Genomic DNA, 27,722 nt, shown 5'->3' on the forward strand with positions numbered 1-27,722 from the left:
ATGAACAAAAACCTGTAAATGAAGTTGCAGACCAAAGTCCATGAAATACAAAATACAAACACCAAGCACAAAAGCTGGCAACCAAAACCCAAGAGGGTGCAAAACCAAGAACAACGAATGCTAAAAATACAAAAAAAAAAATAAAATAAAAGCACAAACCAAAGAAGCACCAACAGACAGGAACATGGAGGAAACAGGAGCCACAGGACTGAGACACATGACCAAACAGACAAACTGACCAAGAGTGAGGGGGAACACACAGGCGTGGGACGAGGTGCAGGCGGAGAGACACTAGGAACAAGGCAATGCTAACATGGAAGATGTGAAACAGGTGTGGGAGAAAATCAGACAGGGTGAGAGCCGAGGAGGGAAAGTGAACAATGAGGGCGCATTCCAAATCATATAGTTGTTCTTTGTACTTTCATTACGTACTGCAGCTGCTCTTACAAAGTACATACTGCTGCATGCAGTATGCACACAGTTGGGACATATTTCATTATGACAGTGTACCTTTAACTTTGATCCTCTTGCTCCTACATCCATTGCACATTTTTGAGTACAAAGAATGTAGTACTTACACCTCAATGTGCTTTCATCTGCAAATGCTGTGTCTGTTATTCTGTCAAATGAGCCGTCAAATGTGTGTGCTTTCTCGATGTTGTTTATTGGGACATACTATTATAATAGTATGGTAGTATGGGTATTGGAACGCAGGGCCGGAACACAGGTATCAAGAAGTGGAAAGTGACAAAGGGACGCAAGAGGAAACATAACAACAGAATAAACAGGAAGAGATCATGAACCAGGTTTTAAAATACCAGAATTCCCCCCAATTTGTGATGCAATCTGGTGTTAGATGTTTTAAAGAACAATCGCTGTATCAGTGAGCTCTGCCACAGCCAATGCTGCAACTGCAACCAGTGGTTCTGTTGATTAATGAGTCAAATCAAAAAGCCAAATTCTAGTAACTAACTTCCCATTGCTCTCGAGATGCGAGCGTGCAGCTGGCTGTTTCACCTCACATAATCTTTGCCTGGTGTGCCTCCTTCTGCCATCCTTCAGCTCTCCTGGGGACGGACCTCACAGCCCTCACACACACAATCTAGCACTTTTACTGTTGTCTGCTTAAAATAATGCTTCTCATACGCCTCCCAGCCTGGACAGTGACGTCTCAGTCACATCCATGGAATACTGAATAAAGCCAAAATACATCAGAATTAATGATTCTTTATTTTACATAAATTACACTGCTCCCATCATCCAATGCATCCTCGGTCATATACATGTATACAGAAACATTTATTGCACATGAAACTGTTACAACATATTCAAGTTCCTGTTGACAGTATCATGCTGGCCAAGAGAGGACATCAGTGAATGAAACACAAAATGTGTCTCACAATCATCTTTTTTCTTTTTTCAAACAGTTTATTACTTTACACTGATAAAGCCATTAGTTCTGCAACAAAATATCATAGCAGTAATCCAATGCACTAAACACATCCTTCATCACGTAGCATTCAACCATAAAGATGTGATCAACCAGACGATGAGAACATTCACACATACGCGCGCGCGCGCACACACACACACACACACACACACACACACACACACTTAAATGTAGTATATGACATGGCCTATCATTGCACATACATTAAAATTACACATGTAAGTTTACAGTGACATTTGTCTCCTGCCCATCAATACTGCTGTAAAAATGCATACTGAGTTTGATTAAATCTGACTAGACAATCAGGATGTAGAATCCCGGACAGCTGTGTGGTAGTGTGTAGAAGTTCATGTCTGACGTCCGGCATAACTGAGATTTCTGTGGCTTTTCAACACATCAGTTTGAAATTCTCACTCATAATTGTACATGATCACCAGAATATATGTGTCCACAAGTGCTGCTAATCAATTCCAGTCACACTTGTCCTTTTTTCACTTCAATGGCTGCTGATATTTCAAGATATTTATACAGGCAAGCGGGCCCGCCTCTCAAAAGCTGCACAGTCTTGATCAAAATATTTAATCTTTTAAATGGTTCAATCAGAAAACACATAATATGGAACAATGGTGCCGATATCAGATGATGACCAAATCTTTTGGAGAATATCAAAATATTAGGGCTGTAGAAAATATAAGATGACAACCTAACATTAGGCAGATTTGTAACCACTGATTAACAGCCATTCCGTTGTATGCTAAAGAAGTGCCACTTCCATTGGGTTGCAATTGTCCAGTGTATTGCATGTCTATCACCATTTATGGGGGAATAATCTAAACTAACAACATACAGGCCAGCCTTGGAATATAGCATAGAACAAAAGCATTTCTGCATGGGGTGATTTGCAACTGGATCAAAACAGTATATGTGTGAAATAAAAGCTGTTTTCCAAAACCATTTTTGTTTTATTTTTTCAACTACAACAAACAAATGATGACAGGAAACGTGTCTGCATTTTTGTGCTCGGCCAGAGAAATCAGTGTTACTGCAGATAAACATGTTTTGTTCTAGTAGAGTTTTGTCTTACAGCCTCACATCTTTCTGAGCGTTCCATTGTTCTAAGCCCAGTGCAATGGGTTTCTTACGTTGAAGGTAACCCATTGCCGACTCCTCACCGCTATGCAGGTGAAGTGTCTTCTTCCACAAAACATTTCTGTAGCTGTTTTGCTGTGAAGCTCCAGAAATGTTTCGTGCACTATGAAGCTTCACCTGACTTTCCATCAGGACGCGGGTGAGGAGATAATTAAACTCATTTTACTGTTTGAATTCATGATATGAAAAAAAATGGGTCCGATATTCTATTTATGGTGTGACGGTAAATTCGGTTACCACATTGTTATTCACTGTTGCTAGTGTAGAGTCTAAGATACCAATCCCAAAAATGACAACCCACACACACAGTCAATTCACAGGAAGTTATGCATTCATGTGCTGGAGGTGACGCAGGAGATAAAAGCAGGGGCATGCATTCTTCATGTAGTGTTGAAAATAACATTTGAGCCTGAATTTAGTATGACCATATCTGAAGACAAACAACTGTCTTGATTCATCAAAAAAACATGACAGCATCAATGCTGTCGTCGCACATTTACACCTGCCAAAGGTGTGTTTGCTGCCCCCAGGGGTCAATAAATATGTACCTCTGTACAGAACCTGTTTTCGTTTTTTTTCAGTAGCACTGAAGGTTTTCCAGTGCTGTCTTCATCACATCGCATCTTACTGAGCATGATGTTTGTTTATGGAGATAAACAGGGAGTAAGTGCTCAACATTTTTATTGCTCCTTGAACGATGTAGGCTTACTGTTATCCTTCACCATCCTGCTGATAAGTCACACATTCATTATTTTATAAATGTAGGCGTATTGGCCTGCACAGACAGTCTGCTGTTAGTACAGCTGATGTGGCTGATGTGTACTGTATAATGTGTCAGAGCTGTTGTGAGATGATTCCTTGTGTCTGGTGGCCCTGCAGCAGCATCCAGTCATCACTGTGTTGGATTGAGGGATCTGACCGCTGGAGGGGACTGCAACATAAGGCAACAGGCTGACAGAGCAAAACTGAAAAAATAAATACATGGATTCAACAACAAGAGTAGGCTCAGCTGCACCTTCAGTCCACAAGTTCACATTTCAACTGTCCCTTCATCTTTCTCTTCTGTCTTATTAGTACTCTTTTGTCTCTTTTGACTCACTGCTGGTGCCCAAAGTCGAGATGACAATCGCTCCAAGTCCACTGATTCAAATCTTCATGCCAAGCTTGGCTTTCTGTGGACAGGACACATCATATAGTACATTACACCTGTGTGTCAATTTGCTATGAACAGCACAAAGCTACATAAAAGAATTTAAATTTTTTCAAGATGAGATGAATCAACAATTAGTAGATTAATTTATCAATGAGTATTATAAATTATAAAATAAAATGTTACAGATATTTCACAAAGCTGTGTTGTCAGTTTCCATTAGTACTGATCATTAGAGCTTATCTTCAAATCTTTAGATAAACAAAATGATCATTAAGGTTAAGGTTAAATAAAAAAAAAAAAACAAGGGTCAAAGGTCAACTTACGATGCCAGTGGCATGTTTGGGTTTCACGCTGTAGGCAGATTTCTCCTTGGCCTGTCGGAAACACTCCTCTGCTGCTTTTAACCTGCAGAATGTACAATGTGACTGAAGTTAATGTGTAAAACGCCTTAATGAACAACGATAACAGTAATGGTATGGTGGTAATTCATTTGACCGTTCTTCATGTGGGAGTCAGCGCCAGCAGGTTGTAGATCAGCTTGTGTTACTGTACCTCTCCTTGAGAATGACTTTGTTCTCCTTCTTCCACTGCTCCTTGAAGTCAGAGGAGAACTCGTGCCAGATGCAAAAGACAGTGTTGGGTGTAACCTCCTTGTCTCCTGCCTTGGCCTTCACTGAGAAGAACACTGTGAGCTCCAGGAACCTGACAGGACACAAACAGAAGCTTACTTAAAATATGCTTACTTTAAAAATATGACCAAATAGACCATTTTGGCCATTTTTTTATGGACCCATAGACTGGATTATCATGGTGTAATGAATATGACCTCCCAAGAACACTTTGAAGCAAACATTTTTTGAGCTGGCATTTGAGTTTAAACTTACAAGAATATTGACTTTACACCGATCAGGCATAACATTGTGACCACCTGCCTAATATTGTGTTGGTCCCCCTTTTGCTGCCAAAACAGCCCTGACCCACTGAGGAATGGATTCCACTAGACCCCTGAAGGTGTGCTGTGGTATCTGGCACCAAGATGTTAGCAGCAGATCCTTTATGTCCTGTAAGTCGCTCCCTACATGCATCAGTGAGCCTTGGCTGCCCATGACCCTGTCACTGGTTTGCTACTGTTCCATCCTTGGACCACTTTTGATAGATACTCGCCACTGCAGACTGGTAATGCCTCACAAGAGCCGCAGTTTTGGAGATGCTCTGACCCAGTCATCTAGCCATTACAGTTTGGCCCCTGCCATGCCCATTTTTCCTGCCTGTTATTCAATTCACCTGTCATTGGTCATAATGTTATGCCTTATCAGTGTAAAAGCATATTCAAAGACAATCATGAACATCTACACTATACAGTGTACATAGTTTACATATGTTGTCATATATCAGATTTATGTATGCTGGGTGTCTCGGAAGTTGCTTCTGGCCTGGATGTGGCCTGCGAGCCACCAGTTGAATAGGCCAGATGTATGGGGTGATTTCTATACATAGGAAAAGGGTTGGCTGATGTATGAAGTGTATTGACCACAGTTATATGTAAAGATCATAGCTCTTCTCAGCTGAAACAAAACAGATAAAGGCGGATGTTCTTACAGTTTGTGAGTGCTGCTGAGTTGAGCTTCCAGGGCCTCCAGTTCACTTTTAGCTGAGAAGGGAGGAAGAATACAGATTCCCTGTCAAACACACAGCAATACATTTTCCAGGCTCTGTGGTAAAACAACTCAGAATAAAAGGACTAATGAAGAACCTCACTTGCAATTGGAAGATGTACAGATGTTTCTTTTATCTCATTTATGTTATTACCATAAAGTATGGCAGTTAGCTACATTGATGTGCCATATCCAGCTATAATCCAGCTATAATACTGTAAGTGCCGTGGGCGTGTGTGAAGGAATAAATCGATCAGCTCACGCCACACTTGTCCATCTCTGTCACAACTCGCTGTAACTCCCCTCTCTCTCCTCCCTCCTTCTTCCCTCTTTACTCAACCTATGAGCTAACAGCTGCCTGAACAGCGCCAACCAGCTGATATATATATTTTGTCAGCATATCCCATTTTCACTGTTACATTACACACATGGTTTTTGTCCAAAAGCATCATCAGATATTGTATACTAAACACAATCTTTGTTTCAAGCTATTTCACTGATCAAAAGATGGTGGTAACGCATCAAATAAACTATATAACACTGCGCCAACAACTGCTAACAAACACAACTGCTAGCACATAAGTATGGATCATTTAAATATTTAAAATGTTTGCACGGGATGTGGTTTCTGCCCAGTGGGTCTCTCAATCAAATGTTCACGGACGAGGTAATGTTTTTAAATTGTATTTATATTATATTTAATCATGTTCACTGACTTCCTCCATCACTCTCTGACTTATAATCTGATGTTTTCCTGGAAGTTAGAATGACGGGGGCCTAAATGAAATGCATCGTTACCTTGAACTAGATCGTGAATTTCTCCATGTTTGAATCTCAGTACACAACTCAACAAAATACGTAATAAAGGTCTGGTCATTATAATGAAGAAATGTTACACATTATATCCCAAATTAAGACTGTACAGTTCTCAGGGGTGCACACACTGCATTTTGGTGGGAAATACTGAAGATAATTGTGTGGACAAGAAAACAACATAGAGCACTTTTAAATATGTGCAACAAACGCACAAACACAACTCAACACTTATGGTTACTTAAAAATCGTGAAGGGTGAAAAGGCAAATGTTAATTGGAAGTCTCACTTTCTGCCTCGATGGCACTGAACAGAAATAATATGCTGCAGATTTGTCCAATATGAAAGTAATTCCTTTTGATTCTAGGCTGTTTTATGAGTTACCTTGCGCAAGGAAGTCATCCATCTTGTCTTTGAAAGGCTGCAGGTTATCCTCGTCTGAAACCTTGCACACTTTTTCAACCTCAGATGTACACGCTGATGAAATAATGGGGACAACAATTAGAGAAAGAGCAGGGTTTTTTTTTTTCCAAACTCAAAAGATATTAGGGTCTGGTTAATAAAGCTTTAAGGAACCCAACTTTTTCTTACAAAGTCAAAGTCAAAGTCAACTTTATTGTCAATTCTGCAGCATGTACAGGACAAGCAGAGAATCGAAATTTCGATACTCTCAACCTCTAGTGACTTAACATATAGAAAAGAATAAACATGTATAAATATATAGAAAAATAGAAAAATAAGATATTACAATATTGTGAATGTATCACAGCTTGAAGCCTTGTATTGTAACAAAATACAGCAAACAGCTATGCATGGTGAAATTGGGTCCAGTTGAGGTGGTAGTAGCTGCATCTGTGTGCGTGTGTGTGTATGTGTGTGTGTATTACCTCTTAGGTCCTTCCTGAGTCTGGTCAGGTCTTTCTGAAAGTCTTCAAACTTCATCTGTGAAGCCTGGAAGAGGTCATGAGGCTCAGGGAGTGGGTACACACACGTCTCTCTGCCAGCGTCCTGGTGATGGACAGACAAAGGACAAAGAAAAAAATTCAATAAATAAGTAAAGGACAAAGCTTAAAATTTTACCCTCATGTGTTGTGTTTTGCTTTTCATTTCCTCCTATTGTGTCATTCCCCGCCCTCTTCCTGTGTCCACCTGTGTCTTGTTAGTTAATCAGCCCCTGTGTATATTTAAGCCTGTGTTCTCCTGGTTGGCTTTGTCGGTCCACCCTGTGTTTTCCTCCAGTGGCTCTCCGTGGTATGTTCTTGTTCTCTTGTTTTCCCTAATTTGTACTTCACTTGTAGTTGTACGTTTTTTTTGGTTGCTGTTATTTTCTGGGTTTCAGCTGATCATTAAAAGCTTGTCTTTTGTTCTCTATCCTACCTCCTGGGTGTCTTCCATTTGGGTCCCCGCATTTTTTTCATCAAAACATAACAGTTACAGTATAGGAGGAAGTATAACAGCTAAAAAACTTACCTCATCAAAGTGTCTGAGGTAGTATGCAACAATGTAAGACAGAAGACTTTTCATGCTGTCCTGCATGTGGAGAGAAGAAAAATATTGTGGTATTACAGGAATGAAGTGACTCTGTGACTCGTGTGATTTTCATCTGAGCTTGACAAAATGATTTACGGAGGTTTTGTCCAACATTTGTCCCACGTGGGCAACACCATACAGCTTCATTTAGACACACAGCAGCCTCATACAGTGTGAAAATGTCACCTACTCTGCTATACTGTGTTTGAATGTTAATCCTGGTCAGCTGAACCTGGAACTTGGGCTTGAAAAGTGTGAATAAAGACGTGAGGATTTTCATTCATTTATCAGGGAATAATGCATTGATTGAGTGTTTGGCCTTGATAGATGTGTGCTCTCTTCTTAGCGTCGTTCAAGTTTCATGTTATGTTTCTGCTTTTATTTGACAAGTGGAAGTACAGAGAAAGGCAGGAAATGTGAAGAAGAGGGGCTATGACAATATCAGAATTTCACTACATGATTATTGTTACCAAACAAATTCATGATAACGATTTTATCATAAAATAGTTCCTATACAAGATATAAAAAAAAATATACTAGCAATCAAACTAGATATAAAATACATCCTTTAACTTGGTTTACTGTGTGTCTTTTTTGCCCTGTGTAACCACAACTGTAAGAAAAAATGTATTCAAGTGTATAAAAAGAATAATTACTATCTGCTGCTCAATTACTAGTGAAAAGGCAACAAGATGAGATGATAAACAAGGCATCTTTGCCGTATTAGTTAGATGATATTATCATAAGTGCATTACAACACAAAATCAATTTTTCTTTTTTAATATCACACATATTGTGAATATTATAATATTGCAGCACCCCACCCAACAACACTCCATCAAATATAACTGTCTTTTTGAGTGCAATAAAAATAAAGATTATTGTGATTATATTATTGCACACTGCTGCCTCAAAGCCACATGAGAAGAATAATTACATTTCTTACTGGAGGGCACTGTAGGGGGCACTTTATCAGGTTGTGCCGCTCCACAAGTCACCTTATATAGTACTATTTAAAGAGTGTTGCCAGTCACAGTAGTGCTGCTTTTACACTGGACATTGGTCAAGTAAAGAACATGGTGGGGACAGGTAATTTTTTTTTTTTTTTTCCTGAGTGAAAATAGTTAATGAATAACTGTATAAATAAAGATGGGGTCAAACGATGATTAATGTAAATGTTACATTTATATATATATAGACAGAATATTGCCATGTAAAGAGTATTTTTTTGGTATAAGAATACAAGAAGCAGTATTTGAACATGTTGCAGCATCTTTCCCTCTTTACTCACACTGCTCTTGACATCTTTGAGTTTGGGCAGGATGTCCAGGCTGAAACCATCAGCTTGGCCTCTGGTTCTGTTTCCACCATTCATGAAGTTACCAAAGGCCAGAATCAGACCAAGAACCCGCTTCACAGTCTCACTGTCCTGCAGCGTCTGCAGAGGGGACAGGTGTACACATCAGAGATACAAAGTGAGGGGGGGGAGGAGAAAACACAAATGAAGAATGACACAGAGTGTTGACAAAAATACAAAAATACTTAATACCAAGTTTAATCCGACACATGTGAGAGAGGGGTTTCATAAGCGGCAGGCAAAGTGTTTTTGGTGCTGATGCTTCATATCTAATTCGTCTGGTGTGCATGCAAAAGCTGATTGGGAGGGACACTGGGTGTTTTTGGAAAATACACATATTGCATTTCTTTTGGAGATTGAAGTGACATGTGTGTCAATAATCTCATGTCTGTGCTTTAAATGGAAACTTTACTGATATTCAACCAGCTGTGTAACATTACATGTTAAACTACCTGCACCCAGAGCTCCCCGCCAAATGACGCAAATGACATCATCCAGCAGCTCTAGGTCTTTTTGTTCTAATTGCGGATTGCCCTTCTGCATCTTCGTATGCTAACCTCCATGAACTGACAGTGTCATCCATGAGAGTGAGAGAGCCGCCTTATGACATGAAACTCAGATACAACTGGCAAAGCGCCGGCTAACAGTGCTGATCCATATGTGATAACAAATGTAGTAACAATCAACAGAACAAGTAAAAGTAAATTATACAAATATTTATAGTCAACTGATTATCTGTCCTGCCAATTTTCAGATCTGATGGGTTTTTTTCATTATTCTATTGCTGATTAATTTGACAAAAAACATGATTCTTTGGCTCTAATGCAGCAATCTCCAAAGTAACTTGTAACTAAAGTGATCAAATAGATGTAGTGCAGTAAAAGGTACAATATCTGCCTCCAAAATATAGTGGAGTGGAAGTAAACAGTAGCAATAAATGTCGGTAGTGTGTAATGTAATGTAAATTGAGCCTCAAAAATGTAGCTTAGTACAGGACTTGAGTCAATATATTCAGTTACATTACATCACTGGCTGTAATACAAGTAAGTTAAGTACCTTACAATCAAACCATATAAGCACCATCAAACTGAGCATTTGCATAAAGACCAGAAGCAGGGTGAAGACTTGGAAGAGCACACAGATCAATTTTTTGTATTGTTTGTCAAATCTGTGCACAACCAGAGATGTCCAGTCTGTGGTCTGAGAGGCAGTTGTACGCTTGTTGTAGGGATTTCTGTGCAGTTTGTAGACATCTTGTCACAGTGAGGTGACCAGGTTCAGTGTCAGGAAGTAGTTAATTACATAACTTCACATGCAGCATGTTGATTGAGGAGTTTCAGTAGTGATGGTTGGAATACTTATGAGCTTTAGACGAATCCAGGATGTTTTCCCCTGATTCTAGTCTCAATGCTAAACCAAGCTAACCATGTTCATGTTACAGATCGTCTGAATGTTCTCAACCACATAAATCAGACTGAATTCTTTTTAAGAATGTTTCTCTATGTTCCTATGCCTCACAAGCTTCTTCACCTGCAAGACCATCTAAGACCTCCACAGCTGATGTAACAGTTTGTTTGCACAACCAAACAATTTCTGTACAAATTCTCCAAAACCATCCAAGGGAAGCTCATCTGCATGCTTGTTGTCCTCACCAGGGTCTCGACCTGACTGCAGTTTCTAGGATTATCAACCACTCAGATTTGGATTTGACTGGGAAACCTCCCGGATAGCCTCATGTCTTCCCATCGCATCCAAGAGAAAAAGGACCAATTCTCAGACAAATAGTTTGCATAATCTCTTTTCAGGTTCCTCTGTTTGGAGCTCTGGTGTGTTGCTGACCACAGCTCCATTTACTACCTCTACTATCTTATATACCTTGTCCAAACCCCCAAACCTCTTTGTTCTTTTAGTGTCTCATCAATGTACTTTAGTCTGACTTTTGTTTTTGCCAATGCTTTACTTGGACCTAAATTGTTTCTGCTAAATTAATATGTCAGTAGGCTTATCTCGACTGTACAACAAGAGAACTTTATTGGCATCAAGTGGACCAGACTGTCATCTCACTGGAGCTTAATGATTATTATAAGCATCGAAAGTGTTGCATTTATATGTTTTGTTGAGTGTGTAACAGACATCAAGATGATGAACCTTGTATTCCCAACGGCATCCATCTCCAGAGTGTTTTTTCCACCGCAGTTTAGAGAGTCTGACTCACCTTGCATAACCTCTGCAGTGTGTCCAGTTTTCTCGTTATGGACGACATGCACTCAGAGAAGCTGGACTGGAAGAGGATGCAGAACACTCTGCCAGAGAAGTTCGGGATCAGGGAGAGCTGGTGGAGAAATCTGCAACACAAGAGAAAACACCAGCTGCATGTATTCTACCTGATCTCCATCCTCTTATTCCATCCTGTGCGTTTATATTTTTACAGAACGTCACACAGAATTCACGATCATGTCCACTCATTAGTGTTGAGGAATCAGAGCAGAAACACCAACTCACTGCTCAGGTTTGTCCAGAGGTTTGGCATTCTCCTTGTCTTTTGAGGACTTGATGTGCTTGTCAATCTTGTCCAGCTCCTCCTGCTGCGCCCTCTGAGGGATAGACACAAGAGAGTGACTCCACCTGTGCCCACATTGACACAGTTCATCCTGACAGTAGAAAGTGTCAGGCCTCCTTTTGACAAAAACTGAGACCCTTATGCACAATATAGATAATGTAAAGATTAAGATAATGTTATCCTCTGTCAGAAAACATTACACTGAGTCCAAGTGTGTGAGCCATGTATGTAGGTTCAGAGTAGTGACTCAGATGAAAACTGAATCTCTGACATTCATTGTGACACTCAGCAGTAATATTCCTCTCCATGAGTTGCAGATTAGGCACTCTTGCAGCTACAGCTGCTGACTGTGTTGACTGTAAGGCAAAATCAGCTAGCCCAGTTATAACAGGGTTATTTCATACCAACTCACACAGCCACTCCACGTTCATGTCATGGACTTTCTCAAAACAATTCATGTAAAAAAAAAAAAAAAAATGATATGAAATTCATAGGACCTTGCAAACTCCTAAACCTGTACTAGAAAGCAAAGGATTAATAATTTAAATTGAGTACATTTACAGTGACTATAGTTTTTGTTGATTCTGGTGGCCCATTTTGACAAAAGCTGTACAAAACCATCACCTCCTGTTGTAAAGATCTTTGCTAGAGCGTGCTGAAATGTTTATTTTATATTATATTTTTTTGATTTTATATGTGCTCGGATGTTTTCAAAGGTGAAATGTTATTAGATATCTACTCTACTGTTCATTATTTACAACCAAATGTTGATTCTGTGGAGTATTATTATAGTTGTATCATATCCAGAGGTTATTTTGCCCTGCATAAAAAAAACGAGTGCCACATATCTTTCTAAATAAAGCTTGAAGAACGATTGAAGAAAATACTGTACATTTTCTGTAATGGTAAAATCCTAGTACTGCACAAAATTCTCAGATGTTATATTACTCCATCATTTAATAATTTCTTGAAAACTGATTTCATCAACATTGTTTATTTACTTCTGGTTGTGCTGCAATACATGTTTCAATAATTTACCAAAATCTGTTTTAGGTGAGATTAGCCCAGACTTGTTTTCTAATGCTAGTTTACCAACAGGGAAAGACAGTCTTTGGAAAATTGCGGCTTTAAAGGTCCCAGACCCCTGTGATGGGCTCCGGTTATCTCATCAGACAAGTAAAATAAACTGTGGAGAGTGTGTGTGGCTCACATTTTCATAAAGGGCCTGCAGGGTCTCCAGGTCAACTACTGTGTTGTCCAAGTTCAGGATGGCTTAAAGACAGAGATGGAGAGGTCACAGGTCATAACTGCAAGCACTGATCACTCTATCCAATAACAGTGTTCTTTTCTAACCATATATGTTACAGTGAAGGACAAGCTGCGTGAAAGCGCAGATAGAATAAATCCTCTAAATATTAAACAGATAATAAACAGGTAAATAAGACTCAAGGGTTTTTTATTATTCTTTTGACAGAATATTTTTCTCTTGGGGAAAAAAAGGCTTCTTACGGCTGAATATGAGACTTAATGAATTGTGGAGACAGATCTTTTGTTCGTTGCACTCTGGGTGGCATATATCTGTCTAAATTATCATTTCTTTTATGAGGAATGAGAGCCCCATATTACTGTTTGCACATATCAAGCTATTATGAAACACTAAAGCCAAAAAAAAGAAGATGAACTCACCATGCTGGATGTCTTTCATGTCGAGGTGCAGGGAGGACATCAGTATTCCTACTGCCTGAGAACGCTTGTTGTTTAGGAGCTTCACTACCTACAAAACACACAAGTTGGAGTTCTTTCATTTATTCTATTGCTGATTACATTGACCAAAAAAAACATGATTTTTTTTGGCTCTAATGCAGCAATCTGCAAAGTAACTTGTAACTAAAGCTATCAAATAAATATAGTGGAAAATAGTGATAGGTGTGTTTGCTTAAGCTTAGTTTATCTAACATTTAATTTACAGAATAGAATTTAGCGATTAAGACAGTAAGAGACTTTAAGTGACATACATAATAATTCATATCAGACTTGGATGTTTTGAGAAAGAATGTAAAAATCTATAATCAATTGTTGTTGACGTTACACCGTTGGTGCTTACTGCTCAAACGCAGTCAAAGTTATTGAACAGTGTTTCCCAGATGTTGAACTATTTACATGAAGATGCTGACAACATTATCATCACCGTCTTGCTGCTGCTGCTGCCATTCAAATTCAGAAAAAAACGACACATTTTGTGTTGTGCAGCATTTAGTGTTACCCCGTGTTTTATAATGAAGAATCACCTTGAATCCTGAATGCACATATTGTAAACATATGTAAAAGACTCAAACCTGTTTGGCCTTGGACTTGGTGATGGTGTCAGAGAGCGGCTGCTTCTTCACCTTCACGGCCGATTTGGAGAACAACTCTACAAACTCCTCAAAGTCCACGTCAGGCTCCTCAATATTCTCCCACACTGTTGGAGAAGGAGCCTCCCTGAGAAACACAGAAGAGGCAAACTATAATTATCGCCCCTCGCCATCTTCACCTCTAAATTCAAAACATTTTCCCATAGATTTTTTTTTTTTTAGATTTTTATGAATTGTGAAGGTGACCTGATAACAGTCCATGCAGCAAAGAGACAACATCCCGTGTGATCGCTTATTTTGATGACTTACAACATCATGAGGTGTTCAAATCCACTCTGAGCATCTTGGTTTTACACAGAATACAACAATATCAAGAGACAAACTAAAACATATTAACTCTGCACAAAGGATTAATTTAAAAATAATGTAATTTGTAGACTAGTGCCAACCTATGTTCTTATGTCTGCAGGTGGTTTTTAAGTAGGATATGATTTGAGCATTAAACTCAAATAAGATCAGATCCATTTTTTGAAATGTGACTTCTTGCTGTCAGATCTTTTCCTGCTCAACAAACAGACTGCAGTGTTTTCTTGAGGCTATTTGAGCAACAGCATCTTAACTTTTTGGCTGTCAGCTGGATCCTGGTCCAGTAGAGGGGCTTCATGGGTCTGGGTGGCTCTACTACAGCCTTCCTGGGTGGTTTCTCCTGCGTCAGACCCAGAGCGTACAGGCCCAGCGGCAGAGGAGGAGGCAGGGAGCCCAGAGCCCCTGGTGGAGCCAGAGGAACACACGTGCCTCCTGGTGGAGGCGGGGGAGGAGGAGGAGGTCCACAGCCTGGAGGTGGTGGTGGAGGAGGTGGGCCTCCTGCTCCTGGTAATGGCGGGGGAGGTGGAGCCATGCCGCCAGGAAGAGGAGGAGGAGGAGGAGGAGGAGGAGGTGGTGGAGCAAGGCCACCAGGGAGTGGAGGAGGAGGAGGAGGTGGAGGCGGAGCAATGCCACCAGGAAGAGGAGGAGGAGGTGGGGGTGGAGGTGGAGGAACTGCTGAACCAGGGGGTAATGGGGGTGGAGGTGGAGGAGGTGGAGGAGCTGGCATCAAGCCCCCTGGTAATGGCGGAGGAGGAGGTGGGGGAGGAGGAGGTGCCACAGTCTGTCCTGGTAAAGGTGGAACTCCTCCTGGAAGGGGAGGTGGAGGAGGTGGAGGAGGCTGCAGCTGACAGGAACACGGAAAGCCATCCTGCCTGGGTGGAGGCTGCGGGACGCCCTTGTCTCCGCCCGGCTCAGTACAAGGCACTTTGAACTTAAAGCTGTCATCCATGGGTGAGGTCTGCACAGACTTGGCCTCCAGGCAGCCCAGCGTGGCCGCCGCTTCAGTCTGCAGGTGAGCGTCACACACGGCCCTCAGCAAGCTCTCCTCCCCTCCACACTCCCTGTCCGTGGTGGAGGGGGGGGCTTTCACACCGTCTCTGTCCAGCAGAGGGGGCTGTCGCTCCAGCTCTGCTATCTTAGTCCTGAGGTCTTCTATGGTTTGTTCCAGCTGTTGGATGACGTTGACGTGTTTTTCTTTCAGTTTTGTGGAAGGAAGAACGCACTCCACCTGCAAATAGGAGACAATCGTGAGCAGAAACACAGCAAAAATCCGTGAGGTCGAATGTGTTGGAATCACTTCCTCAAAAAAAAAATGTTCATGGGACAAAATAAAGTCACATGTAGGATAAAAATAACCTATAGGATGATAATTTAGCTAACACTTATGATACAGCAGAAAGTCATAATATGTATAGTACTGTAATCTTATCAAAATGATCATTACATTAGTGTACAGTTGCAGTCAAAAGTTTACATCCACTTGTAAAGAATATGTACATCATGGCAGTCTTGAGTTCTAATGATTTCTACAACTCTTTATTTCTCAAATCACTAATGTGCTCTTTCAGATCAATACCGAGCTCCTTAGACTTTCCCATTGTAGAGTTTGTGGCTGAGTCTAATGTCTGCATCAAATGAGCCCTATTAAAATGGACTTAGAAAAGTCATCTGCTGTTATCAATCATAATCACTCAGAGGAAGTTAAGAGGCGATGCAACTCACAGAACTTTCTATGATCACCTATATGTATTGTTCAAGTGTTTTGCGTGAAGTCAGGATGTTTTTTTTGTTACAAAGTAGTTTGTATTCCACTCATTCCATCACAGAAAAACAAGAGCTGGAGAAATCAATTGAACTCAAGAATGATTCCAGTTATGGTTTAAGAATATCACAATAAATTGTATTGCTAAGATTAGATTGGCTTAGCATTGTATTGTAGTGTGTTTAGTAGTAGTAGTATTTTGTAGTATTTTGGCCTGTTATAATAAACTTATACTTACTTGCTACACTTACTCATACTTATAATACTTAGACGTATTCTTGTGTAAAGTATTGCTCATTGAACTGAAAAGCACTGGGCTGTGTTTTCATGCTTTTTTTTTAATACAAATCCATCAGACTACCCAGAGTCCATTGAGATGATCATAACTTCACTGTGGGAGAAAACACTGTAAAAACATGTTTTTATTTATTTCAGTGGGAAGTATCAGGGTTGCACAAGCTTGTTGCTGTGCCACCACAGCTGATTGTGCAGAATTAACTTGATGATGTTCTCAGCTTTTGTCTTTTGTATTTGATTTAAAAAAAGAATAATTCAAGTCTCAGGCTTTAACCAAAGAAAAAAACATTTTAATGACTCACCTCTTGGCTCTCCTTTTGTTGTTGCTTTGAACCCAAGACGGCTGCATGGTGTTCTGAACAAACAGACACATCAGCAGGTCAGTACAATACAGTACAACAGAGACACTGTTCGGCAGGCTCAGAAGTCTCCTGTAGGTTACTGTGAACATGAAGTTACATTTTAAATTGGTTGATCAAGTAAAGTTAGGTCTGCTGACACATTGTGATCTACTGATGGATATTTGACTCAGTACCAGTGTCTCCTAATGGTATGGCCAACAGCCAGTGAATGCAAAGCAGAAGCACTACTTTTTTCTGCATGATAATACATTGTATTTGTAATCTGATCTTTTGCCTGCTTGAGTCAGCTAGTTGCAGGGTTTCAAAAACTTAACACCAGGTTGTATAGCAGTGTCGTCACTGGGATCTGTAGTGTACCCCTCAAGGTTTGAAGTTAAACTACTGGAAGGCAGCAAATACAGGATTATCATGGGGTGTGTACTCTTTTAAACTGTGAAACAAGGGCAATACAGAAGGGATAACACACCTGGGATAATATGTCCTTATCAGGATAAGATGTCCCTTAGTCCCTTCAGTGGATTAACTTTTCAAATTATGTATTGCTCAAAGAGCATCACACCACTTATACCATAGTCACTACCAGAGGAAAAAAAGATAAGACCATTAATTTTTCATCTTAATGGGTTTCGCAATCAAAATATAAAGTATATCACTTGTAATAACTCAGTTTCCCTGGCCAAACCTGGGGGTTAGATAGCTGTAACAGTTATTATATTCCCATAAAGTCCTTATGCCATGGAAACATTCATTTCCCCAGTAAATAGGACGGACCTTATATACAACTTAGTCCACTCAACTCTTAGAACTCTTCGGCTTAGCTATTAGCCAGAAAGCTAACTTTATACTAGTAAGATTCAAAGTCAGTGTCAAGGTGTCTGTTTATCTGGAATTAATTGACACCATGCAGCCAATCAGAACTGACCCAGACCATGGTATAAAATGACATTAACACTGTTTCTGGATAAGCTTTGTTTTCATCTTCCCTAAAAGAGATGGCTCCCTGCAATACCACAGTGAGCAGGTTGGCATTTATTCATCTCCAGCAGTGAGACGCTGCCCACCATGGAGCGGCAGGTTATTTTCAGTCATAATATTTTCACACAGGCAGACAAATCCTCGCCTGGGCCTAACGATAATGTCATTCTGCTCATGTTTACAAATTCTCTGACTTTGAGTCAGCGCAAAAATACAGCCCGCAATACAGAGAAAATGTTCACTCACCTCGATTGTCCTCTAAAGATGCACAAACATGGAGATGGAGAAACCCCACAGGAAAAGTAGAAAAAAAGAAACAAAACAAAAATATCAGGATCATTGCATAAAACTGAATAGAGACCAGGCATAAATACATTTGAAACATTTGGAGATCTTGTCTTTTACCTCAGATAAATTATTTATGTTTATTACTGACATGCTGAACTTTAACAAATGACTAAAGAATGAAAGACAGCTCATATACAGTGTGTTGTAGAAAGATACAAACAACAATTATCTTCTCTAACTGGAAATTCTACTATATACACTATATACTGTGAACAGGTTTAATACACTGAAAGTGTGTACAACTCCAAATCAGTGTTAGTGTTATAACTCTTAAAGTCATAAATCCTGCTGTATTATCAGCCCTGCTAACTCGGCAGACTTTGATATACATATACTGTTCATACATATAGGATATGTGCAAGCGCCTTACCCGCCTCTGTGGATTTGAGTCCAGTCTTACTGTCTGCTCCTGGCTTGGCTGGAGGCCAGGGGCCCTTCAGCTGCCCTGGTAGCTTCACCTCCAGAGGATCCAGAGAGTGTGTTGGCTGGTTGACTGCTGCCCATGTATACAACTGGTCATGCTGGGAAACACAACTTTCAGTGTTCAAATTGGATCTTTTATAATGGATCCACTGACAGGTATTACAATCAACTCTGTAACATGCTAGTAAAAAAAAAAAATATTAGGGCCAGAGACGGAAACAAATAATAACCATATACTGTACATATCTATACACACACACACACACACACACACACACACACACTCATATGTATATATCAAGGAACTATCTCAAAGTGTTCTGTAAAATGTTTGTATTTAATCCCTATTCAAAGGGATGAAGGTAGCACAAACACACTTTTTCAGGACAGCTGACAAACCTCAATTTCGCCAATTGTGTTTCAAGAAACAAACATACATAAAAACAACTTGCTTTGTATATAACATGAAAACAAAGTTGGCTAAAAACGTGTGGGAGTTTGACTACATACATGAAACTTGGTGGATGCTGTGGTGCTGATGTGGGTGGTGCTGCCTCCTAGCTGCTCTCTGAAGCAGTCAGTGAACGGCAGCAGGAGACCCATGGCCAAGATTCTGGAGCACAGCCTTTCAGCTTCCTCCGGCTCCTCCTGCTGCTGCTGCAAGAACAGCTTCTCCAGCAGAGTTCGACCTGATCCACAGGTGATAAAAACAAGGCTTATGTTACTTGTTACTTGTTACAGTTTGTCTTTCCTGTTTTGAATGCTGCAAACATTGAAGTTAGTCATAAGTCATAATCCATTAGTGCTGGCACTGATATTTAGAATACTGATGCCTGACAGGCCGTGGTGATCACAAAGTGTTTCTTTTAAATGTTTCCTGACCAAAAGATGGCAACTACTCAATCCAATTAAAATTACTTGTCAACAAAAGTTTCTCCTGCATGCCCTGCCTGCGAGTTCTCACTCTGCCCATAAACCCATGGAAGTTACAAGCATACCATCTCCATGCATCAAAAGCTCATAACAGAGTCATAATTGACCTTGTTTAAGTGTTCTGTCAGGATTTCTACACACTTCTCTAGCAGTCTGAGGAAAATGCTTTTTGGGACACAGGGGAATCTCCCACTGCAATACCCCCAGTGGCCACTGTGCAAAATGGGGCGCGATGCTGATTTAAGGCTATGTTTCAGTATAAATAATAGTCAAGGTCAAAACCTGTTACCTACGTTACCCGCAATGCAACTTGTCAACAACAGTTTGGTCGGCGAATGTAGCCCCAAGCTCGAAGCATCAAGCATAGTGCAGATCAGTATTCACACAGCTCCCCCCAGAGATACAGAAGATTGTTTGCCACTGACTTTAACAGAGCTTTGTTGGCGTTGTTGCCTCTGACCAGTACACAAGTCAAACACGTCGTTAGTTAAAGACAAACCTTCAAGCAGGTTGCCCTGCTTTAATGGAAATCGAAATCCCTGCAGCGCTGGGCTGATGTGCCGAGACAAATCAAGTAGAGCCAAGCTGGCAGATGTGATGGAAAAATGGCAATTGTGTATTAAGCTGACCAAGCTGGTAAATTCTGTACATCCAGATTCTTAAGGAGCCAAAGTTATCCAGAATTTTAAGGTTTCTTGTCACATGACTGCAAATATGACACTATATATATAATATACAACTATAGCTGTGTCACCAGACAACTGCAGACCAATAGACCCCTTGGGACAGTCCATTAAATAACGTTTTGATCATGAAATGAGGAAATCTGAAGTCATAAGAGTCATGAGGATAAGAGACATGATCTTAAAACATCCACAAAGTGGGACCACTGCAATGGACTATTCTGGGATATGTGTCAGATACCAGGGTTGTAACAAGGACCAACAAGCTCAGCTATAACTCCAGGTTATATCACTGCAATTCTATTACTTGTCTATAAATCAGTGAACAGGTTAGTTCTTAGATACCTGTATGGAGCTGATAGATTGGCTGGCTCTGGATTACAACTGAGCATGGTGAGGCTGCCTCTCGCTAATGTGGAACAAATTGCCAGAAGAGGTAATACTTGAGGCAGTGCTTCCCTCTTTTAAATCCAAGCTAAAGACCCACCTCTTTATCGCTGCTTTTAATTTATCTGTCAAATGTACTCATTAGTTTGTCCTATTGTTTTTATTCTGTGCACTTTTTACTGTTTTTTTTTATTGATCTTACTGTTTTAACTCTTGTCTTATTATTGATGGTGTTCCATTTCCCCTTATAATTGCATTTGTGTTACAACACCACTGTTGTTCAAAATGTCTGCGCTTCAAGTTAACTAGAGGTACTTTTATTCTGCACCTTTCTACAAGCTCTGAAGATGTATATTAAAAAAAAGAGATCCACTACATGAAAATGTTATCAATAAGTCCTTTCAGTTTGCTTTCATTAATTTTCTCCTGTGCATTCTCCCGTGTAATCTGCCTTGCCTTTAGTTATGAAATGTATAACATAAACACATTTGCCTTACCTTGCCTATTGTAAACTTAAACAAGAGCACATGAGCAGACAGAGGTCAGTGGGAAAAGATTGAGCTTGTCTCCAGCTGAAAATATCCTCATGCATGTATTTATTGCCAACTCCTGAACACAAACTGCACCAGCACGTGAAAGCTTGACATCTATTTTTAGAGAACTAACTAAATGTTTTTAACGTAGACAGAATCACAGATGCCTTGTATCGATCTTTTAGTGGATCTACTTCAATGTTTCTACTGGCAGTAGTATTGAAAACTCTCTAGGCTTTCCCTTGTATACATCCTGCCAGAGGCCACTAGTGCTTTGGATGACCAGTGTCATCCTGTGTATGCTGACCTCTAGCTGCTCACCTCAAGATTTGGAATCAGATTACATAGATTTTTAAAAGCATGCAATCTAAAATTCTTGTCCTTGGAGCCATTAATGCAGACTACTGAATCCTCTCTCTTTTTTATTGTTTCACCAGGAAACAATAATCATTGACTGGATTGAAACTGAGACCATTCTGTACCGACCTGTGAAGATGTCCTGGAAGCCGCAGGTAGAAACCTGTCCACAGGAGGATCTTCTGGTAGCACAGATGGGCTGGCTGCCGCCTCCTCTGTAGCCCAGCAGATATTCTCCTGAACCTCCGGGGCTTCCTCCATCCTCCTCTCTGCTCCTCAGCCTCCTCTCAAGCTCCTCAGTCCAGTCAGCTGAGCGACTCAGAGTCCCCGCGAGGCTGCGCGAGCGCTGCCTACGAACTTGGTGACCGTCGGCCATAGTCCTGTCAACATTTGCATTTTAGGTTAGCTTTACTTTGAAAGCAGATCACTCATGCAACTAAATATATAGGGTACATTACAGTGACAAAGTTTTGAAGGACCACAGCACTGTTGTTACATTTTGTTGCCTATTCCGTATTAATCTTGAAAATGAACACATACATTTTATCAACAGATGCTGGTGTATTTGTCAGAGTTAATCATTTAGACATTTATGAAAATGAACTTAAAAACCTGTCCATACAGATTATGTTGGGTAATCCCAGCCTCCAGAGCACCAACATCCCAAATAGCAAATTCTTCACTGTAGCTTACAAACTAAAAGCATAAGTGTTACACCCTATCTGAAGTGGGTGCATTCGCTTAAAAGTGTGTTGAGGATGAAAATAACATCTTTTCACAGCAATTTGAGATATTGGGTCTTCCTGAGACTTGAAATAGCTACTTCTTCAATTGAAGAAGTATCCTGCAAAGCTGTTTTGCTGCAAAGCTCCAGGCATCTTTTGTGGACTATGCATGTAGGTGAATAGATAATGACAGTAATTTTCAAACTTTTGAGCTTTTTTCCTTTAACATTCTTCGCAGCTTCATTCAGACATCACATCTACAGTAACAGCTGGTAGCTCCTGAAATATTTTATTTGTATTAAAAGACATATTTTGCTGGTGCAGCACTAAACTTGTGTTGCAGAAGAGCCACTTGTCAGAGTGTATTCCTCATCTAACTGTGACTGAGGGAAAGTGCTTACTCAGACATGAGACCAACATGTTAAATTGTATGCAGATTAATGTAAACCGCACAATGTCTGATACATTCTCACTCATCAGAACACTGAATATGGTAATCATTGTGACTATGATATTTGGAAATGTTTTATTAAATCAAATTTACTGTTGTCATCACCTCCAGTTTAGGCTAACATTTGTCAGCTAGCTAGCTACAGCTGATTAAAGCTAGGGTTGGTGAGTTATTTCACAAGCAATGTTTGTTATATTTGTAGACAGATCCTCCCATTGCTGTTGCAGGCCACTAATAAGCCCATCAATCATTTCACCTTGGTCGAATCGAAGGAAATTAATCAACAGCCTACCTGCTTGTGTACCTATGCACCAGGATATTCTATAGATGCTAAGATTAAAGTAGCTAATCGCACAGGAGTGGCAGAGAAAGTGCAGCTAAAACGTCCACATATTAACATGCTGGCTTAACAGCGGCAAGTACTAACAAAAGCCATGTTCTTTGTTTACTTTCAATATGATAATGTTAGCTGTTTTCTTACATGAGCGAGACATTAGGTGGTTGGATATAGCAAGCAATGAGAGCACACCCTATGAGCCTGCTAATCAATGGCTAACACAGTTAGCACAAAGCACATATCCACAGCAACAAGCAGTAACTGCTTTCCTGGGTAGCCTTTTGGAATGAGGTATGTTTTTGACAGCTATTTTGCTTTTGTTACTCACATTTTTTACATTTTTTTTAATTTTTTATTTATGTCTTTATTAGGGGAAAAAAGTTAAGTTAGGTTCTTGGATGTAGCATAGGCCAGCGAGAGATACAGGGGTCAGAGTGAACAGCTAGCATGCTATGTGTTTTGGAGGAGTGGCTTAAGAAGGGGGCCTGGGGGAGGATGCTTGACATTTTTGGGGAGACTTTCAAAATGTAGCTTACTCATGCTGATTTCTAAAAAAATCTTGTCAGCAATAGTAATTATTTCAGTTAGCCAAATAGACAAATGCTGAACAAAACTTTTGCTACTTTTGTCTATGTGGATGGCATTTGGCCACAGTTTTTTATTACATTTAGTGTGAAATTAGCCTTGCTTGACAAGCCATAGTGGGACTTAGTTGATGGTCAGTTCTGTTTGGTTGGTTTATTACATCATAGTTTTTAATTATCATAGCTTAGAGTATTATTTCTGTAAATTAGGATAATATATACTAACAAAGGTAACTGCTGAGATCTGGGAACAAGGTGACATAGCTACAGCATTTATCTATATGGCGGCTGTGGCTCAGGGGTAGCATCTCGTTATTTGAAGGTTGCTGGTTTGATTCCACTGGTCTGCTTGTCGATCTTTCCTTGGGCAAGATACTGAACCCCAGACTGCTCCTGATGTGCTGGTCAGCACCTTGCATGGCAGCCACTGCCATCAGTGTATGAATTACTATACATTTCTTTGGACAAAACATCTGCTAAATACCGTAAATAACACTTTTTTTGGAGGTAAAACCCAAAACACACAAACTGGCAATCTTTTTTTTTTTTTCTCCCATGTTTGACTAACCTGGAGGGTTGTTCACAACATGCCTGATCATCACACTCCTCATGCCTCTCTCCTTATCTGAGTCAGACAGTCTGACCTGTTTCTAGCACGACATTCCCAGACCCCAACGATTAACCCTGTGAGCGTTTAACGCTCGGAGTGATGCCCAAAATAATTGAAATCAGATGCAAACCAAAGTAGCCTAAACTTTAATTATCATTTAATGATCTCACAAACTGAATCCAGTATTACCCACAACCCTGATTAATACTGCCTGATGAGAGTAAAAACTAAATCTGAGCCTATGTTAATAGCACACAGAATCATACCTGTGCTATCATACCATCATTTGAAAGGTTAAGAGAAGCAAACGTTTCAACATCATAATAAACATGCTGTAACACCACAGATACCTGTGGAGGTGATGGTGGGCTCTGCGCGGGGACAGGGGGCTGTGGGAGGGGGACAGGGCTGGGGACTGTCCTGGGGAGCTGAGCTGTCTGGTGGTGGTCTTGATATAGGAGGGGAAGATGGGAGGGTAGGGTTTCACAACGGGGCTAGAGGAGTTGGAAGAGTGGGTGGACCTGAGGAGTCGTTTGGCCGACGTGGGGCTATCCTGGGGAGGCAGCGTGGCGAAGCACACACTGCTCCTGCTGCACTGTTGACTGGAGGGGGAGGCACTAGTGCTGGCAGCGGCAGAGTGGTTGGATTCAGATCCAGCACTCAGGCAGTCCTCTAGGGACTCTGCACTGGTACCCGAGCCCAAGTGACCCTCACCTTCTTCAAACACGGTCCCTGAGCTCAGCCCCTCAGTGGGATCAGGACTTTTGTTTTGGCTGTCTGCAGGTGGAAGACTGACATCCGCATCCACCTCAGGCTCCCTCTCATCCTCCTGCCGGGTTTCACCCCCTGCTTCCTCCTCCTCCCCTGAGATTTTCCCATTGCTGTCGTATGTGAGAACAGGGAAGCTGTTACGGCTGGTTGTCATGGTGACCGGGCTGACTGCTGCCCCCCTCGCAGTAGCCATGGTGATGTCTGTGTGAGGGGGCTGCTGCAGCCAAGCATGCTGGTCTTTTGTGCCTGTGGCAACACAAAGAGGGGCTTCTCTCTCCCTCTTCCCCTGCCCCGTCACATTTAGCTCCGGATGCTTCACAACCTCCTCTTCCTTCTCCTTCTCCCTGCTCTCGTGCACCTCTGTGTGGAGGGGGATGTGTAGTGTTTCCGGCTGGTCCAAGTGCTTGACAGAGCCAGACAGGGTCCCCGTCTCCAGGAACGACAGAGCATCGGAGCCCAGTTCTAATTCCTCCGGGGTCAGGTCAATCACCTCAGGAGGAGTTAATTTAACTACCCCATTACTCTGCTTCCCTTTGACCTCTCCTCCTCCCCAGTTCAACTCTTGCCCTTTCTGCGCTTCTGCAATCGAGTTAACCCCCCCATGCTGCTGGTGCTGGAGCCTTATAGCGAGCTGGATGTCTGCTAGCAAATCCTCGTGGTCAGCCGCCGAGTGGAAGCTGTAGATATCTGTATCAGACCCCGAGCTCCCTCCCTTCTGCCCTCCATCCTCTGTGGGTGATGTTGCTGTTGTCGAGGCTTTCCGCTGCACCTCCTGCTTCTGTTCTCCTCCATTTGCATCCTTTTTCCCTTGCCCCGGTTTCTTTTTCTTCTCAGGGAAAGCACCCTCGGTGTCCGACTGTCCGAGCTCATCTGCAGACATTTCGGGTGTTTTTGTGCTGTCCAGTTCATCATGTTGAGATGCTAAAACGTCCTCCTTTGAGCCTGTCACCGATGAGCACACATCTCCTTTCCCTTTCAGATTGCCCTTTCTTTTCCGGATAGAGAAAACAGAGGACTTGGACTCAGATTTGTTTTTCTTCTTTCCTGGTCCTGTGCAATGCATCCCCCCTCCTCCTCCTCCTCCACTGCTGCCTGCTCCTTTACCTCCATGCTTACCATGTTTCTTTCCACCCTTTTTTGTCGTATCCCCTCCTCCCTCTCTCCATCCTTCATCCAGTGAAGGGTAGCTTCCATTACCCGACGCTAACGCAGCTTTCTTTTGCTTAGCCTCCTGGTTGCCCATGTTGACGGCGAGTGTCCAACGGCTTCCTGCCTCTCCTCCTCAGGTCATGCCTGGGAGAGCTCCTCCTGCCTTGTGAAGCTTTTAGATGCCCAGGAAAGGCAGAGTCCTTTTAGTCTGATCTGTGGATGCACGTCTTGTGGTGGTGGAGGAGGAGGAGGAGCTGCTGCTGCTGCTGCTGCTGCTGCTGCTGATATTGTTTTATTCCCCCAGCTCTGTTGTGCGTTGATCTTCCTCGTCGTTTTCCGGTGACGAAGGCTGGCATGGCAGTGATGTTGACGCCAATGTAAGAGAGGGATACAGCTCCCCTTTTCCTCCTCCCCTTTCTCTCTCTGTCTTACCCTCCCCCTCCCCCTCATCCTCCTCCTCTTCTCCATCTGCTGAAAGGAGTGACGCAGGCACTACATGCACAGCGGACAGGGAGGCAGATTGGGAGAGATGGAGAGCAACTGGGATGAGGATACTAAGCCAAGCCTGCTGGAAAAAAGGGGTAAGAGGTCCTGAGAGGAATAAAGATGCTGGGACTGGAAGAGGGGATTGAAATATACACCCTGCTGTAGAGCCTCTTACCCATAGTGCTAATTGTGGGCGAGGCTCCAGTAACCAGACCTCCTATGCAGCTCTCTGTCACTGCAGGATGCTGCTTCCCAAAAGCATAACATCGCTTTAACTCACAAAAATACGTATCATTCACGAAGGCTATTGCCGAGCCATTTGTTTTAAAGGAAAAGTTCACCCGAAAATGAAAATTCTGTCATTGTCTCACCCCAATGCCACGATGGTAGTTGAAGTTTCGTAGTCCCCAAAACATTTCTGAAGCATCACAGCAAAACAGTGTTGCAGCATTCTCCTTAACAACTGAAATAGCTGGATAAATGTGAAAGACAACTGAATAAACAAACAAAACAAAAAACATAAAACGTCTCCATACAGCTCATCTGGCGTAAACCAAGCCTCTGGGAGCCCTGACATCCCAAACTGATTAGAAAATACAGTATTTCGACCTGGGACACGTGGTCAAGCTCACGCAGCCAAGTCAGACTTGGTGAGTGCTAATGTTTTTAGCTTATAGCTACAGTGGACATTTTTTGTATAAAAGGGGTGTAAAAAATTTGATATTTTCAACTTCTGTAGACTTGGATTATGCTGAACAAGCTGTATAGAGACATCTGGTGTTTTTTTTATTTTTGTTCCCCATCCCCATCTACTTAAGTTGTTTAGGATAATCATTTTCAACTGACATGGGGGGGACAGATCATTTCCATTTCTATTTTTAGGTGAACTGTTCCTTTCCTTAATTACAAACAGGATCATCAACAAGGGTTTAAAGTACATAATACTTACTGTTCCTAGATTTTTAATGACATATGTCTTGTCATCACAGTATTTGTTTTTGATTACATCTCATGATCGTCCTTGGCAGAGGGAGTTTGCTCTGTTGTCACACTCTGTTGTCAGGGAAATGCAGATTTAGACAGAAACTCCTTTCATCATGGAAATACTTTCAAGACCATAGCTACCAAAGTGGATATTAGAGCTAAACATATATCTGTT

General features: G+C 41.3%; 1 protein-coding gene and 1 long non-coding RNA gene across 2 annotated transcripts; one reads left to right on the forward strand and one right to left on the reverse strand.

The window, feature by feature from the left end:
- Positions 1-1,217: 1,217 nt before the first annotated feature.
- On the reverse strand, positions 1,218-26,872 carry LOC119010302 (formin-2-like). The gene is made up of 20 exons (XM_037082339.1): positions 24,508-26,872; positions 21,580-21,830; positions 19,068-19,246; positions 18,505-18,655; positions 18,033-18,044; positions 16,752-16,804; positions 14,645-15,618; positions 14,007-14,151; positions 13,357-13,444; positions 12,881-12,942; positions 11,613-11,704; positions 11,326-11,455; positions 9,045-9,191; positions 7,694-7,753; positions 7,111-7,231; positions 6,608-6,700; positions 5,355-5,406; positions 4,308-4,457; positions 4,079-4,160; positions 1,218-3,774 (listed from the first exon to the last, which is right to left on the reverse strand). Exons 1-20 carry the CDS (start codon positions 26,169-26,171, stop codon positions 3,748-3,750), a joined length of 4,533 nt encoding a protein of 1,510 aa, XP_036938234.1. The 5' UTR covers positions 26,172-26,872; the 3' UTR covers positions 1,218-3,747.
- On the forward strand, positions 7,313-11,291 carry LOC119010304. The gene is made up of 3 exons (XR_005071944.1): positions 7,313-7,474; positions 10,632-10,672; positions 10,766-11,291. It is a non-coding gene; the product is annotated as an uncharacterized LOC119010304 (long non-coding RNA).
- Positions 26,873-27,722: the final 850 nt, after the last annotated feature.

The sequence above is a fragment of the Acanthopagrus latus genome, chromosome 20 (genome assembly GCF_904848185.1).
Source record: "Acanthopagrus latus isolate v.2019 chromosome 20, fAcaLat1.1, whole genome shotgun sequence".
In the NCBI taxonomy this organism is placed as follows: domain Eukaryota; kingdom Metazoa; phylum Chordata; class Actinopteri; order Spariformes; family Sparidae; genus Acanthopagrus; species Acanthopagrus latus.